Source organism: Cygnus olor, chromosome 13 (genome assembly GCF_009769625.2).
Source record: "Cygnus olor isolate bCygOlo1 chromosome 13, bCygOlo1.pri.v2, whole genome shotgun sequence".
In the NCBI taxonomy this organism is placed as follows: Eukaryota; Metazoa; Chordata; class Aves; order Anseriformes; family Anatidae; genus Cygnus; species Cygnus olor.
In genome coordinates, this window is record NC_049181.1 from 17,038,401 (window position 1) to 17,052,134 (window position 13,734).

The window sequence follows — 13,734 nt, forward strand, 5'->3', positions numbered from 1 at the left end:
TTCCCACTTCTTCCCATCCCCTGTCATACCCCTAGTCTCTAATGCAATTCACAGTAATTAACATGAGCCCAATTAAGCAGGAGGGCTGCAATCAGGAGTGCCTGTGTGAGGGGTGGTAGGACTGTCACTTGGTTGTTTCAGGTGGCAGCAATTTGTTTAAAGAAACGATTTCTATTATTCAATAAATGGCAGTTTTAATTTCTTCTTCATACATGATCTTAAAATGAGATTTTAAATTTTTTTATTTATTCCATAAACAATATAACAAAACTCAGCAAGTTAACAATATGACATTTTCACCATACAGAGTCAGTCACAAATATTTAAAACCTTTGCAACAAGAACAACAAAACCAAAAATATTACAAGAATAATTTACAAGAGGATCTATAAAACAGCAAAGCGCTCACAAATTTTCCAGTTTCCTTTACACAATATCACTACACTCTTTCACAACATTTCTTTTTATTACAAAATTCCCAACAAAAGTTTAATTTTTTTCTTTGTATTTTGGTTTTTAAAACCAGAAACTTTTAAGTATACATCCTTTTATTAACACCCGAAGGTGCAAAAAAAGGGAAACCTCACACATACAAACACTTCACAGCACTTTTCTAAGAAAAATATACACTTACAAAATATTTTACAAATTGGCACACTTAAAAATATACAAGATTTTGTAGGCGTCTTAGAGTGATCCTTAAGAATTATACTTCAATTGACTCTACAGAATATTTATAAAGCTTATTCTAAAAGAAAAAGGCAAATAATTTCCAAACATGTTAAAATTGCAGTGTAAAATGTTAAACAGAAATGGATATGTTACATTCATAAAAAGGGCCATTTAATATTCCTTAAATGCTCGAGGGGGGATAAAAGTTTTCTTTAGCACCATAAAACAGTAGCAACTTACTCGTGAGGTGCCTCTAGTTCTATGGAAGTTAACTCAAGGAGCAGTACATTCAAATCTCTGTAGGCAGCAGTCAGAACGGCCGCAGCCAGCGCTGCGGGCAGCGAAACAGAGCATCTCCTTCGATTCCTACCCTGCTTCCCACGGGGAGTAAAAGACAAAAGGAGTTTAACTGGAATCTTTTTTTTTCTTTTTTTTTTTTTTTTTAATTTATTTTATTTTAAAGTCTTCCCTTTGTGCTTTTGAAACTTTTTTTTTTTTTTCCCTATCTATTGAAGGGTAGCGGTGAATACAAATTTTATTTCTTGTTTCCTTTTGCACCAAGTGTTCAAAGGCTCAGTAAACGTGTCTGGCAACCCAAGTATCCTGCGGGATGGAGGGCATCCTCCTTTTCTAGATCCGAATTCCCTTAGATGGCTGTTACTCCACTGTCATTAGTGTCACTTGTTTACCTGAGAAACAGATTTGAAAAGCCTTGCTTCTACCACAGACATTGTACTTTGTTTATTCTATATATTATTTTTTTTGCATTATTTTACACGCTGAAGAGATAAAGAGGCACATTCTCAAATAGATGTCAGCGCCTTGAACCATGCAACTTCCACCGGACTCCCTGGGAGCTGCATAGGCAAAGTCCAACACACCGAGTTGAGAAAGTAAGACCAAGGGCCTGATCCTGCACTGACTGAAGTCCATGCACCTGATCCTCTTCTCACTTACACTGACTTCAATGGAGTTTTCTCTCGGCTCACGCCGGGGGCAGGCTGTGCTCCAGGAAAGCACCTGGGCGAGCGGTGGCCCCGGCAGCGGGCGCTCCTGCCCAAGTGCTTTGCTAGATCGAGCCCTCACTTAAAGAATATGGTCCGACAGGTATGGGATTAAAATGCTTAGAACGTCTCTATTTTGGTTCCTGGCTCATTGGAGCTGTAATGTTTTTAAAAAATAAAATAAAATAAAATAAAAATAAAATAAAATAAAATAAAATTAAAATAAAATAAAACAACCAGCTTTCCTCTCCGGACAGAGCTGCGCAGCACCGCTCGCCTCCCTCCACCAAATACCTCGCTAAACCTGGTCTGTAATCCGTGATTCTCCAACAACTCTTATGTTAAAAATAATAATAAAAAAGCAACATGTAAACCTGATCAAGTTTTTATTTTTATTTTTCAAATGATTACTTGAATCCCCATCAGTGATATTTTTCTATTTACAAAACCTCTATATGCAAGTACCTCCAGCAAAACTGTGGCCTTCGGGGTCGGGCTGGCTGCTGCCGGCTCGCTGTAAGGTTTCTTTTGGGAGGACGTCGCCCTCGCTATGTATTCCCCGAAGGAAGGTCGCGTTAAACTGCCCTGGTTTGGTCTGATCTCACCCCGTTTTCATGACCGTCCTTTGCAGGCGGTTGTTTTTTAATTTTGCTGCTGATTGTAACTCGCCCAACTGCAGCGTGCCAGCACGGTGCAGTTTGAGAGGAGAGCGCGACCATGTCAGGGTCCTTCCGCACGATGCCTCTACAGCAGGAGTGGGGCGAGATCAAGTAGAAAAGACATCTTAAGTGATGCTGCAGAATAAACATCTTTGTGCGGCTTGAATTAATCACCCTGAACATCCAGGAGTCTGACAAGAAGATGGCTGACGTGCACCGTGATTGGAGAAGATGACGAATTTTGGGATGGGAAAAAGGCAAAGTGAGCATGGGGTGGCATGGGGAGCCCATGGGGTGCTGGATAGTGGGCAGGGGATGGATGAGACATCCCCATGGCTGGGAGAAACAAAAATTCAACATTCCTGACAAGAAAGGGAAACAGACAAAATGAGCTTATATGGCAAGGAATGAGGCAAAAGTGGAAGTGATTAAAATCTTGAGGTAGTGATAGGCAGGTGGAGATAAGGGCCAAAAGGGGATGACTGATGTTTGGCTCAAGTTAGTCGCCCAGTGTTGGTAGTCTGAGAGCAGACAGCAGGGGGGATAACTTCTGCAGAGACAGAGAAAGGCCAGAGTTGCTCCGTGAGGGATTGGGGGGTCTCTAAAATTTCCACAGTCAGAAATTTTGGGGAAGGATGCGGGATGACAATCGGAGATGGCAGAGAAATTGGAGCAGCAGGACTGAGAGGAGAGAAACAAGGAAGGCAGCTGGCATTTGTGACCAACAGAGTCCTGAAACATCCGGCAGTCGGGTTGTTCCTGGGTTTTCAACATACAATATGTTTTATGCCTTATATTCATGCCCTATTGCACATTTCTCAAATGCAATAAATATTGCTATCTATTTCAGTACAAGGTACTTTATCATTTTTTGATTTATGGACCACATAGTTAAAATGTTCAGCATGAAGAACACAGCATGGGCCAGTGGAAATGTGCTTTCAAAGGATGGTTCTGGGTCGAAAAGAAGTGACGTGCCGCGTCCCAGCTTCAGGCCTGACCTGTCTCCATAGGAGCAGCAGCCTGCAGATCCCAAACCACGGAGCCAGCAGCCCCTCGCCCTTTGGCACACAGGAGGAGCTCCCCAAAAACTGGCTACACGAACACATTCAGGACTTGTAAACTTGGGTGACACTACAGATGGAAAAGACAGCTCCGGGGGATGTAAGGGAGAGCAGTGTGGTGGGGGAAAGCCAAACACCCAGGGATGGAGTCCCAGCACAGCGCTTGTCTCCCGGATCCTGAACATCTCCCAGTCCACCCAGGGACTGGCCATAACCGGAGTGACTCGCTCCGGGCAGCACCAGCCGTGCTTACTTCACCTGTTAAATAAAATGCGTTACCGTGCCATGCTCTCTCGTCGGGACTGCTGGCCCTCAAGATCTGAAAATCTGCTGGGAACATTTTGATGCCAATTTGACACTTGGCGACTACGTCTCGATTCCAAGTGGTCAATGAGAATTGCTCTCCTTTTTTGCTAAGTGAACCTACATAGCCTGTTCAGCCACTCCTGATGCTTTGCCTTTGCCACGGGCTGGAAACGACCTGCTTGTACAGAGAACTGAGTCTAGCCATGTCCTCTGTGAAACACACCGCCTCTACGCCCACAGGCACGGCAGCAATCTGTCCGGCTGTATTAAGGCTCCTCTTCCTCACCCCTTCCTATTGCATAAGTGTGTCCAAGCCTCACACCCCTCCGGTCCCAGCAGCTCCCAGCTAGCAGGTCTCTTGCATATCAAGGTTTCATAAGAAGTCAGCAGCAAAATGCACAGGCTCTCAGTTGCACAAGGAAAAGAGATGAGTATTTTTTTTTTTTGTTTTGTTATTTTCCTGGAGGGCGAGGGTGTGGTGAGTAGGGTTACAAATAAGGCCTTTTGATAATACATTTAGCATTCAATACTTAATGCTGTCTAATAAAGTCCAGTCATGTATGATCCGGCCCTGATCGGTGACATCACCAATAGTTCTGGTTTCTTCCTTACACTACGAACTGAATCAAAGGAAAGGTTCAGAGCTGTATTTAAAACTAATGATTTTGCTTTCAAAATTTCAAACTATATTGGCATTGCAAGGTTAGACATTTAGGAAACACCAAAGCTATGATATGAGAGCACTTTTGACAGGCTCTGCATCAAAAATGTTTAAGAAACTACTCAAAGTAAAAGTAAATAGCAATAAATGTATGAAACATATTAGTTCCATTTTTATAACTATTTTAGAATTTATCCCAGGTTATTATAAAATATATAAAACTGAGATACAAAGAATTAGCAATGTAACTTGCATTTCAAATGCTCTTCAGCTACAGGTTTTGCTTTAAGAAAACAGACACTTGAAAAGCAGCTGTTTCGTAGTCTCTAGATGCAGACACTCGACTTCCTGTCAGACTTACCTGGAGTGGTTTTCTGAACTCCTCCACCATTTCAACTCTCTCCTATAATGAAACTCAACATTTCACCATTATGTTTTTCTGCTCGTGGTTTTAAAGAGAGGACAATACAATTTCCCAGCATCAGTTTCAAAGTTCCTTTTTTCTTTGTATTTTTTCATTTTTTTTCCCTTTTTTTTTTTTTTTCCTTTATGAGCTTTAAACCACAGGGTGAATCCATGAAATGAGGTAAGTAAATTTGGCACACTTTTAGTCATGTCCATAAAACTTTTGGTAAGTTGTATAAGTGAACAATATTGTTTTCATCGTGAGTTACAGGTGCTTTCAAAGGGGGTGGTTAGTACTTAACTGGAATGTTTCTAGTAAAATCAAAAGGCATAGCTGCAGAAAACACTCACAACCCAATGTTGATAGAGAAGTAAAAATATATACAATACAGTCACTTGTTCATAGTTTGGCACAATTTTTTGTTGTTGTGGGTAATAGTGCATAAACTACTGTACAACAGTATGACTTTTAAAACAGTCTTTCACAGAGAATACCAGATTAGGTTCGCTTTCAAATAATAAATTCCCACAATTTCAAACTCTTCATTTCAGCACTTACATTTCAACATACCACAAGGCATATTTTGAAAGAAACAAACGAAAAAAACAAACGGAAAAAAGAAACAAACATCAAACGTCTTTTTTCTAGAAAAGGGAGTCTCTTCTTCAAATACAGGAAAAACCAAAAATGTTGTTTCTGCTTTAAGAAGAATGGAGTCTGATTCCCTGCAGAAAAACCAAACATTTTATGCCATCTTAGTTAGCTCGTGTGGAGTCACCACGACAGGATCAAATGCGCTAAACTCTGACACAGGAGATGAAGCTTTATGATGCAGGTTAGGAGATAAACAGCAGAGGGGGCTAGAAAGCACTCAAAATTGCCACATGAAGCTCAATTATGAATGAGTTTTCATTTTCAAACTAAAGAGCCTTTAGTTTAGAGATCTTGGCTTTTGGATGCATAACCTCTTTTTTGTGTTTTATTTTTTACAAAATGTTCAAAAAAAAGTCTTTCCTTTTCAAAATCATTAAAAAGAGCATGTAATCATTTTGTTTTGTATTTCCCCCAATAAATAAGTAATTAAAAACTGAAGAAGCCAAACAGCAGAAAAGAGTAGCCTTGTTAGTTTTTTTTTAACCCCAGCCAAGCCAGAAAATTGGTCATTCTTTTAGGTAGCTTGCAAGTAATAATTATTTTCATGCATTAAAAAAAAAAAAAAGAATAAAAAAAATAAAAAAACCAACCCCCCCAAAAAACAACAACAACAAAAAAAAAACAACAAAAACTGTAAAAGGGGAATGTCTCTTTCATGCAACTTTTGCTTTCAGGAAGGAAAAAATGAGGAACAGCGGGCTTAGCAGGTAGTAGGAAAGTTAAAGGGGCATTCCAGCCAGTTTGGTGCAGCATTACCTCAGTTTCTCAAAAGAAGCTGTCACAGGTGGGTCCTTATGGGTCTGTTCGCGGTCTGTTCGCTTTATTTTACAGTTCTCATCCCTCAGTGATTTAGAACTCGATTTATGACGGTACAGTTTTTTATGGGTAGGTCCGTTATTGCCTAAAGTGCTCAGGTTACTATAGTTTTTATCAAAAAAGGGAGAGTGAATGTCTGTATTGTACCCAGTTGAACAGTTGGGGCGACCAGGGTCGCAGGCAGCAGCTTTGCCGTTTTTGCTTGAGCCCTTGTTGTTCGACTTGTGGTTCTTCGCCGTTCCCGGCGAGCCGCCGTTTGCCTTCTTCTTTGACTCCTGGGGCGTCCCTGCCAGAATTTTAAGGGTTTTCAGTTTCAGGCTGTTCGACTCGGGTGACCGGAATATGTCTGGCACGCTGTTGTGGCCTACGGGCCCCCACAAGGGCTCGATGGAGGCCATCATGAACCTCTGGACATCTGCCATCCCCGAGGCGATGTTGGACAGGATGTTGGAGGGCTCCTCGAACTCCCTCTGGTCGTCATCCAGCAGGCCGGTGGTGTTCCCCAGGCCCGTTTCTGACCAGCCCGCACTGCTGTCCTTCCCCAGAGCCCACTCTCCAGCCAGGCCGTTGTGCTTGCCCAGCTTCCCGGTGGCTGGGCCACAATGCTGAATGCCCTCAGCAAGCCCCTTGGCTGCCAAGGCCGGGCCAGCAAGCTGGTTGATGGCTCTGCTGCCGCCTGCTTGGGCCTTCTCGCCGTTGAGGCCCGCTCCGTTCTTCCCCTTCCTGGTGGATCTGGGTGCCTGCCTGGAGTTCTTCCCTTGGGGCTTCTCGGTGCCTTTGTTGGTTTTGGGAGATTTTTTCCTGGTGGTTTTCTGGGAAGAACTTTGGTTTGTACCCACATTCTTGCTGGATGAACTTTTCCTCTTAGATTTTGACACTTTGCTATTGGTGCTAATTTGACCAGATGGCTCATTAAATGTTGACAAGCACGGACTTTTTTCAAGAAGGCTGACAGAATCTTCATCATTGAACATATGGAACTGAAACTGGTGATTATTTAAAGTAAACCCATTATCCGCCTGATCTTCGGTCTGCAGGACCCCGCAGTTCCACTTGACCTTCTCGGAGCTGCTCAGAGCGGCCTGGGTGCTCTCCGGGAAGCCCTTCAGGGTGCCCAGGGGTTTGGTGTCGGAGCCGGCTATCTGTGGGGAAAGGTTGGGAGTGTCCGGAGGGGACATCTCCGAAAGCGACGACTGGCGGAACTTATCGGGTGTGAAGTTGGAAATGTCTAAAAGGTCCGTGGACTCCTTCAAAGGGGTGATTTCATCTATGCTTTGCTGGATCACTAGCTTGGGACTGCAGTGGGCCAAGAAATCGTCATTAATATCATCCTCGCCGTCCTTTTCGCAAGACTTTAAACTTAAAGAACTATAATTGCTAGAACTAACTGACAATGAACCCACTGAATCAAAACTAATGAGTCTGCCATCATCTGTACTTAGTGTACCTCGCTGGAAATGAAAGCGCCCCTCTCCATTATTAAAATGACACGACTGATAAGAATCATCAGACTGCACTTGTTGGCTATCCGGCACATAATTTTTTTGGTAGAGCAATTTGCTGCTGTTCAGATTGACTGGAGGGTAGCTGGAGGCCGGGAGGCCATCAGTGCCCGCAGCACTGCTGAACTCTCCCGACAGCGCCGCGGCCTCCCGCAGCTCTCCGGCGAATTCCTGCCGATTGCTGCCGGCAGCTTTGCTCGCCGGCCACATGCTGCCGAAGCTGCTCTGCTCCATCTCCAGGTGGCCGGGGGACTGCTGCAGCTCAGACTCGGACGGCGGGGACAGCACGCAGCTCTGCGATGGCTGCAGGCCGGCGAACGGCTTGTCTGCTGGGACGATGCTGGGGAGTGGGTGCTGCTGCTCAGAGGGGTGCTGGGTGAAGTACGAGATGCCGGTGCTGCTTGACAAATCCGAAGCATCTAACAGCGTCTGCAGATAGCCTCCAGGGATCAGGGGTACATTGGTGGTGATATTAGCAGATGGCAGAGGCTTGTCTGAAGAGGAGGTGGATGGTAGGAAAGCAGAATTTTTAGCAATCTTATCCTCATGGCACTCCGGGAGATGGGAGCTGTCTGAAGCACATGGAACATTTTCGTCCTTCAGCCGTGCTGCAGAGTCCTGGTTTTCCAGAGCCGGGCAGCCCTCCGTCATGTTGGTAGCAGCTTTGATTTTCTTGCATTTCAACCTGGCTTCACTTTTGAATTTGATCCTGCGGAGCACTTTCCTCTCCGTCCCCTTGTATTCCCGTTCCTGTGATTTGCATTTCACGGCAGCAATGCCTGTGATGTCATTTACATGTAATCCGTTCGCACAGCTGGGGGTGGCGATGGCTAATGCCTGCAGCCCTTTCAGGCCTGCATCCTCCTTGCTGCTGCAAGGCTGCTTGTGATCAGAGGAGCAAGAGCCCAGCTTGTTCACTGACTGTTCAATGGCTTTAATTCTTTGAATCCTGTGCCTGTTTGCTAGCTTGCATTTTCGCTTCCGTGGGTGAGGGAGGAATGAAGCATCTGAGCCGTTAAGATAGAAATTCTGCTTGTGGTAGAGAGACGATCTGAGCAAATCCAGCCGGCTCTGCTGCCTCTCTTGCCAGAAGCCCTTCAATGGGGCCAGCTTTTCGTATTTGCTGAGCAGCTCCTCGTTCAGGGTAACAGTTGTCTCGTTGGCATCCACTTTGCTGAGCTTCACCAGCATATGCTTCTCCCCTTTAAACCTGTTAATGATGATGTACTTGATGATAACGGGGGGCTCCTTGCGAGAGACTTTTCGACGTTTCTTGGGGCACCACTCGTCATCATCCTCCTCCTTGGGCCCGTCCGGGAGCCACTCCTTCTTATCCAGGATCTTCTCATTCTCGATGGAGTCCACATCGTACAGGTAGTCGTCGCTGTATCGCACTTTCCTCTTCGCCCGCAGCCCGTAGTTCTGCTGGATGAAGGAGCTGGAGTGGTCCCGGGACAGGTACCGGCTGCAGTCCTTTATATCCCGCAGCACATCGAAGGAAGACTCCGTGCACGTGCTGTCGTCGCTGAACTCCCCAGAGTCCTCTGTGGAATTCACAGAGTCCAAGAAGTGGCTCCTTTTGGAGCCCACATACTGCACCACTTCCGTGCTGTTGCAAGATTTATTTAAGGCAGCTTTCTCCTCCTCCTCGCCATCCTCTTCCTCGCCATCCTCCTCCTCCTCCCCCCAGATGATGCCTTCCTCAGACTTGAATTGAGAAGGGTCGGTGGCACCACCGGGCCCCCTTTTCAGGGTGCTCCTGCTGTCCCTTTTGGTGCAGTTGCCAAAGACGCTGGGGAAGAAGTTGAACTGGGCGTCCTCTTGTAGGGCTGTGGTCTTCTCCCGGACGTTGTCCTGGAAAGACTCATATCTGATCTTTAAGGAGCAGACGTCGCTTCCCAAGGTCGAATCATCATCATCAAACATGTAATTATCCACATCTTCCTCAGAAAACAGATTTACAGAAAGCTCATTTTTGGAGCAGAGGTCAAGCAGCTCAATTTTACTTTCGCTAATGAAAGATTCAAAATAGCCCCATTCCTGGTTGGGATTTGTTAGTAAGGGCTCCTCACCATTGCATTTGTCTAATAGTAATCCCTCGTAATAATTTTTCTGAGTGGGGTCCTCTGAATCACTGTCGGATTTTTCTGCATCTCTTTTGTCCGCTGCCCTCGATTTATGCATAGGGAAGCTTAAAAGCTGGTCTGAAAGCAGTTGATCCCCATATCTCATGGTTTCTCCTGTGCTCATGCAGTGAATCCCTATATCAGAGACCGAACAGGTGTCATAATCCCTATTTATATCCCCCACTTTCAAGCTTATGCCCGGCTCTGCATCAATGCCGTCCTTTGATTCAATGAAGCAGCCCAGGCAGGTCCGGCTCGGCTGCATTAGGCAGTCCCCGGTCAGGGCGGACATGCCTCCCGGCTCCATCATGCTGAAGGGAGCCTTCTCGCAGTCACCCGGCAGCGACCAGGAGCTCATGCCCTTCGTCACGCAGGATGTGAGGGAGATGGCGTGGGCCGAGGAGTCGTCTGACGCGTGCTCGGGGACATCGGTGAGCCGCAGTGGGGACGGCGGGCTCAGTGAGCAGGGCTTCTTCGAAGGCAGGGGTGGCAGCACGCGGTGGCACGCCTGGGGTTCCTTCGGAGCTGCCGTCAGGGCTGGGAAGGTGACGGCGGCATCGCCGCACAGCCTCTCCTCGCCATCCGGGGCACGTGGCTCTGGAGGGACGGGAGGAGAGGGAGGAAAGGGAGAGAGAAAAAAGGAGAGTTTACAAACCTCGCAGTTCCTGTCACCCCGCTCTCATTCTCCCTGGTTTTGGGGGCGTATCTTCCCTACCGCCTGCCTGGAAGGCGGCAGGCTCCTCCCCGCAAGATCGCAATCTTCCACTCGTGCAGCTAATTAATTTTGTGATGTACGAAAACCAGCGAGGTAAACACTCTGCCCCCCGCAGCCAGTTGGAAGAGGTACAAGATTATGTTTAAAAAACCAAAACCATCCGTTCTTTCCTCCTAATATACATACCGTTACCTGGATACTGCCTTTCAAATCTGACAAGGTTATTAAAAAAACAAAACAAGTCTAATAAAAATGTTCCCATTAACAGTTGCAAAATTAATAGAAAAATAAGATTCTTAAAGAAGCAAAACATCCTTCCTGCAGCACCTGCAGCTGAAACGCACCTGAGCTGCGCTGCTGCTGCAGGGTCACAAAGTTACAGCTGATTAAAAAAACAACAGCCTTCTTGTCCATACGGATGAAAAGCAGGAGGAAACAGAATTTAAGGCAATTATTATTAAAATTATTGTTGATTTTGCAATTCTTCCCATTGTTCCTCATCTTTCAAATGCCTTTTGCATAATGTAAGGATTTTTTTTTATTTAAGGGTTTTTATTTTCTTTGCCTCATAGCACTCTTTTGTGGCAAAGTAAAATTATGAATATTCTTTTATCCGACTTCTGGCTCAGCGGACGGTATGACCCTTGACATGGAAATGCAATGTCTTTTTATCCATGAACATGCTCGGCTATCTCTGTATAATAAAAACACACAAATGTGTGCATTCAGAACAGGTGGAGACCTCTGCCAGCCTCGAGCTTTTGTTGCTTTTGTCCCAGCACACAGGTTACCTGGCCGACCATTTTGCTGAAACCCAAGGTTGGTGGGGTGAGACCCCGCTCAATGCCAGCAGAGGGGCAGCCCCACCTGATGTGGCACTGGGAAGCGTGGAGAAGCACATCCTGGCCCCACGACGAGGATTTTGGGAATCCCACATGGGTATTCAGGGGGGACAAGCACTGAAGCACCAGCCCACTGCAAGAGCAGGGCACGCAAAGTGATGTGGCACCTATGTAGCTCTTGCAACCCTCTGCGACAAGGGCATTTGCTCCAAAAGCCACCCTACCCAAGGGTGAACCTGGTCCCTGCGAGGACGGCTGCCACAGCACTGTCCCACCAGGAGGACAGCGTGCCAAGCCACCCGAGCGCATCCGTCTGGGACAGATGGAAAGGAGCACCCAGCCACGTGGTATGGAGCCACTCCGCTGTGACATGGCTTGCCCTAAACCCCCAGAGCTGATCCCAAAAGCTGCCCCGAGTTACGTGAGGCCTCACGGACGGAGCTGTCGTTTAAAACCTAAACCAGTACGTGCAAGCTACAGTCAGAGCTGTCCAGCCTTCTAAAAGCTTTGAGCAACCTTCCGAATGGTACACAAACCAAACCAGAAATGCAATTCAATGGCTGTATGCAGCTTGAACAGACTGACTTGCTGGAAATCGGTGCTGTTTCCCTCCTCGAGAAGGGTTAAAAAGCAAAATAAAGCGCATTTTGGGTCCCTCCCACCATTTTTAGATCAGAAATGCAGAGGTGGTATCTTTTTCCTTAAGCAGCAAAACAAATTAACCAGTGCACTTCCACTTTAGAAGAAAATAAAAATCAGCTTGGAGCTGACAGGAAGCATGGAAAATTTAAGGATAAAAGAATATCTGTGAATGCTGCAAGACTCAAAGAAAGAGGGAGGTGGAGAGCTCAAAATCAATCTCAAATACTGCATTAAATACACAGAGATGTTGTAATATAAAATAAGCTGTCTGCAGGTGGGGTTTTTTTAGTTACACAAGTAAACTTCACTCTTGTGAAATACAAATGCCCAAGCTTGATTTATAGGGGCTGCATTGTCCTAAAATCAGGCACATAATCAATTGAAGCTCCAAAGCAATACTCCAGAAAGACAACAGTTAAAAAAAAAATACTGGAGCACCAAAAAAGCCTTTTTCAGGTTTAACTCAATAACCATCCAAAAGCATACGGGCAGTTATAGCAGAAGAACACTGCACCATCCTGTTGTGAATCAGCTCCAGAAGGAGTCCAGTGTCTGAGGGTGCATTTCAGCAGCCTGCAGGCTGCTCTGGATTAACCGTGGCCAGTACAGTGAGCACCGATTTGTAGCAAGGGTGAGAGGCTGCAAGAAGCCCCAGCCCCAGTCCTAATGTCACCAACAGGGAGATGGCGGCACCAGAGCTACCTGGCATCTCTCTGCTTTGGATTCAGCAGCAACTCCTACACAACGATGTTTAATTAAAGCTCTTCTTAAGTCCTGTTTAATTTAACCTCATGGAAGTGGTATCGGGTTCTAGAAATCACCCCAGTCTTCACTGAGGAGGTACATGCTGATTTTACTGCCTACTCGATCAGACGGCTGGAAAACCTCCTTGTAGCTCCAGCAGCTGCCATCAGCTGTGTGCAGTCATGAACAAGATGGGCTGGCAAAGACGGAGACCTTCAAAATTACACTGTACGGGAGAGCGCCAGCGTACGCTTCACCTGCCGCCAGCACATGTTGCGGGGTCCTCACGGGCACCCGTGTGCCTGGAGTCGCTCCAGGTTTTGGGTAATGAATGAGAACAACATGTGCCTCTACACGCTCCTGCTAGGGCAAACCTCACGTTGGTAAGACAGAAGGATCTGAACACGCGTGGCATCAGAGAACCGAGTCCTAGATATCTAACAGGGTCCAGCTTATATGCACACATTGCAGGATTTGCAGGCCAACAAAAGTTCTAAAAATCCATAAAATTAGCCATAAAAATGTTTAGAATGAAAACATCGAGCTCTGCCTCAGCACTGGGTGCTAATTCAGGTCTGTAACCCAAGCTCTAATTTCCCCTAAATTTGTAGGGACTGAAAACCCTCAGTTAAACCAGGCTGAGACTGGTTTATGTAATTGCAAAGAGGGGAAGAGATTCCAAGCAGAGGGGCTGCATAATCTCCTATGACTTTTTTCCCTAAGAAACCGAGCTAAAATCCATAATTCAAACTGAACTAAAATCCATAATTCAAACTCCATGTGCACATAAACACTTCCAGCCATGCATATGCATGGGCCAAAGCAGTACTTGTTAAGACCTCAAAAGCTGTAGATCCATAGCTGGAGTGCAGAAAATACCCACTTGCCCTACTGCTCCATATCATGGAGATACCTGCAAAC

At 45.9% G+C, this 13,734-nt stretch overlaps 1 protein-coding gene across 5 annotated transcripts in view; it reads right to left on the reverse strand.

Moving 5' to 3' along the window:
• Positions 1–1,117: 1,117 nt before the first annotated feature.
• Positions 1,118–13,734, reverse strand: part of NEXMIF (neurite extension and migration factor) — a 138,992-nt gene continuing 126,375 nt past the window's right edge. For 4 of the 5 annotated variants that reach the window (XM_040572466.1, XM_040572468.1, XM_040572467.1 and 1 more), the window contains 2 exons: positions 6,183–10,467; positions 1,118–5,497 (listed from right to left, as the gene is read on the reverse strand). In XM_040572466.1, the coding sequence (XP_040428400.1) occupies positions 5,320–5,497; positions 6,183–10,467 (4,463 nt within the window). In that variant the 3' untranslated portion in view covers positions 1,118–5,319. The remainder of the gene's footprint in view (positions 5,498–6,182; positions 10,468–13,734) is intronic. The other variant, XR_005823979.1, reaches the window with a different exon arrangement.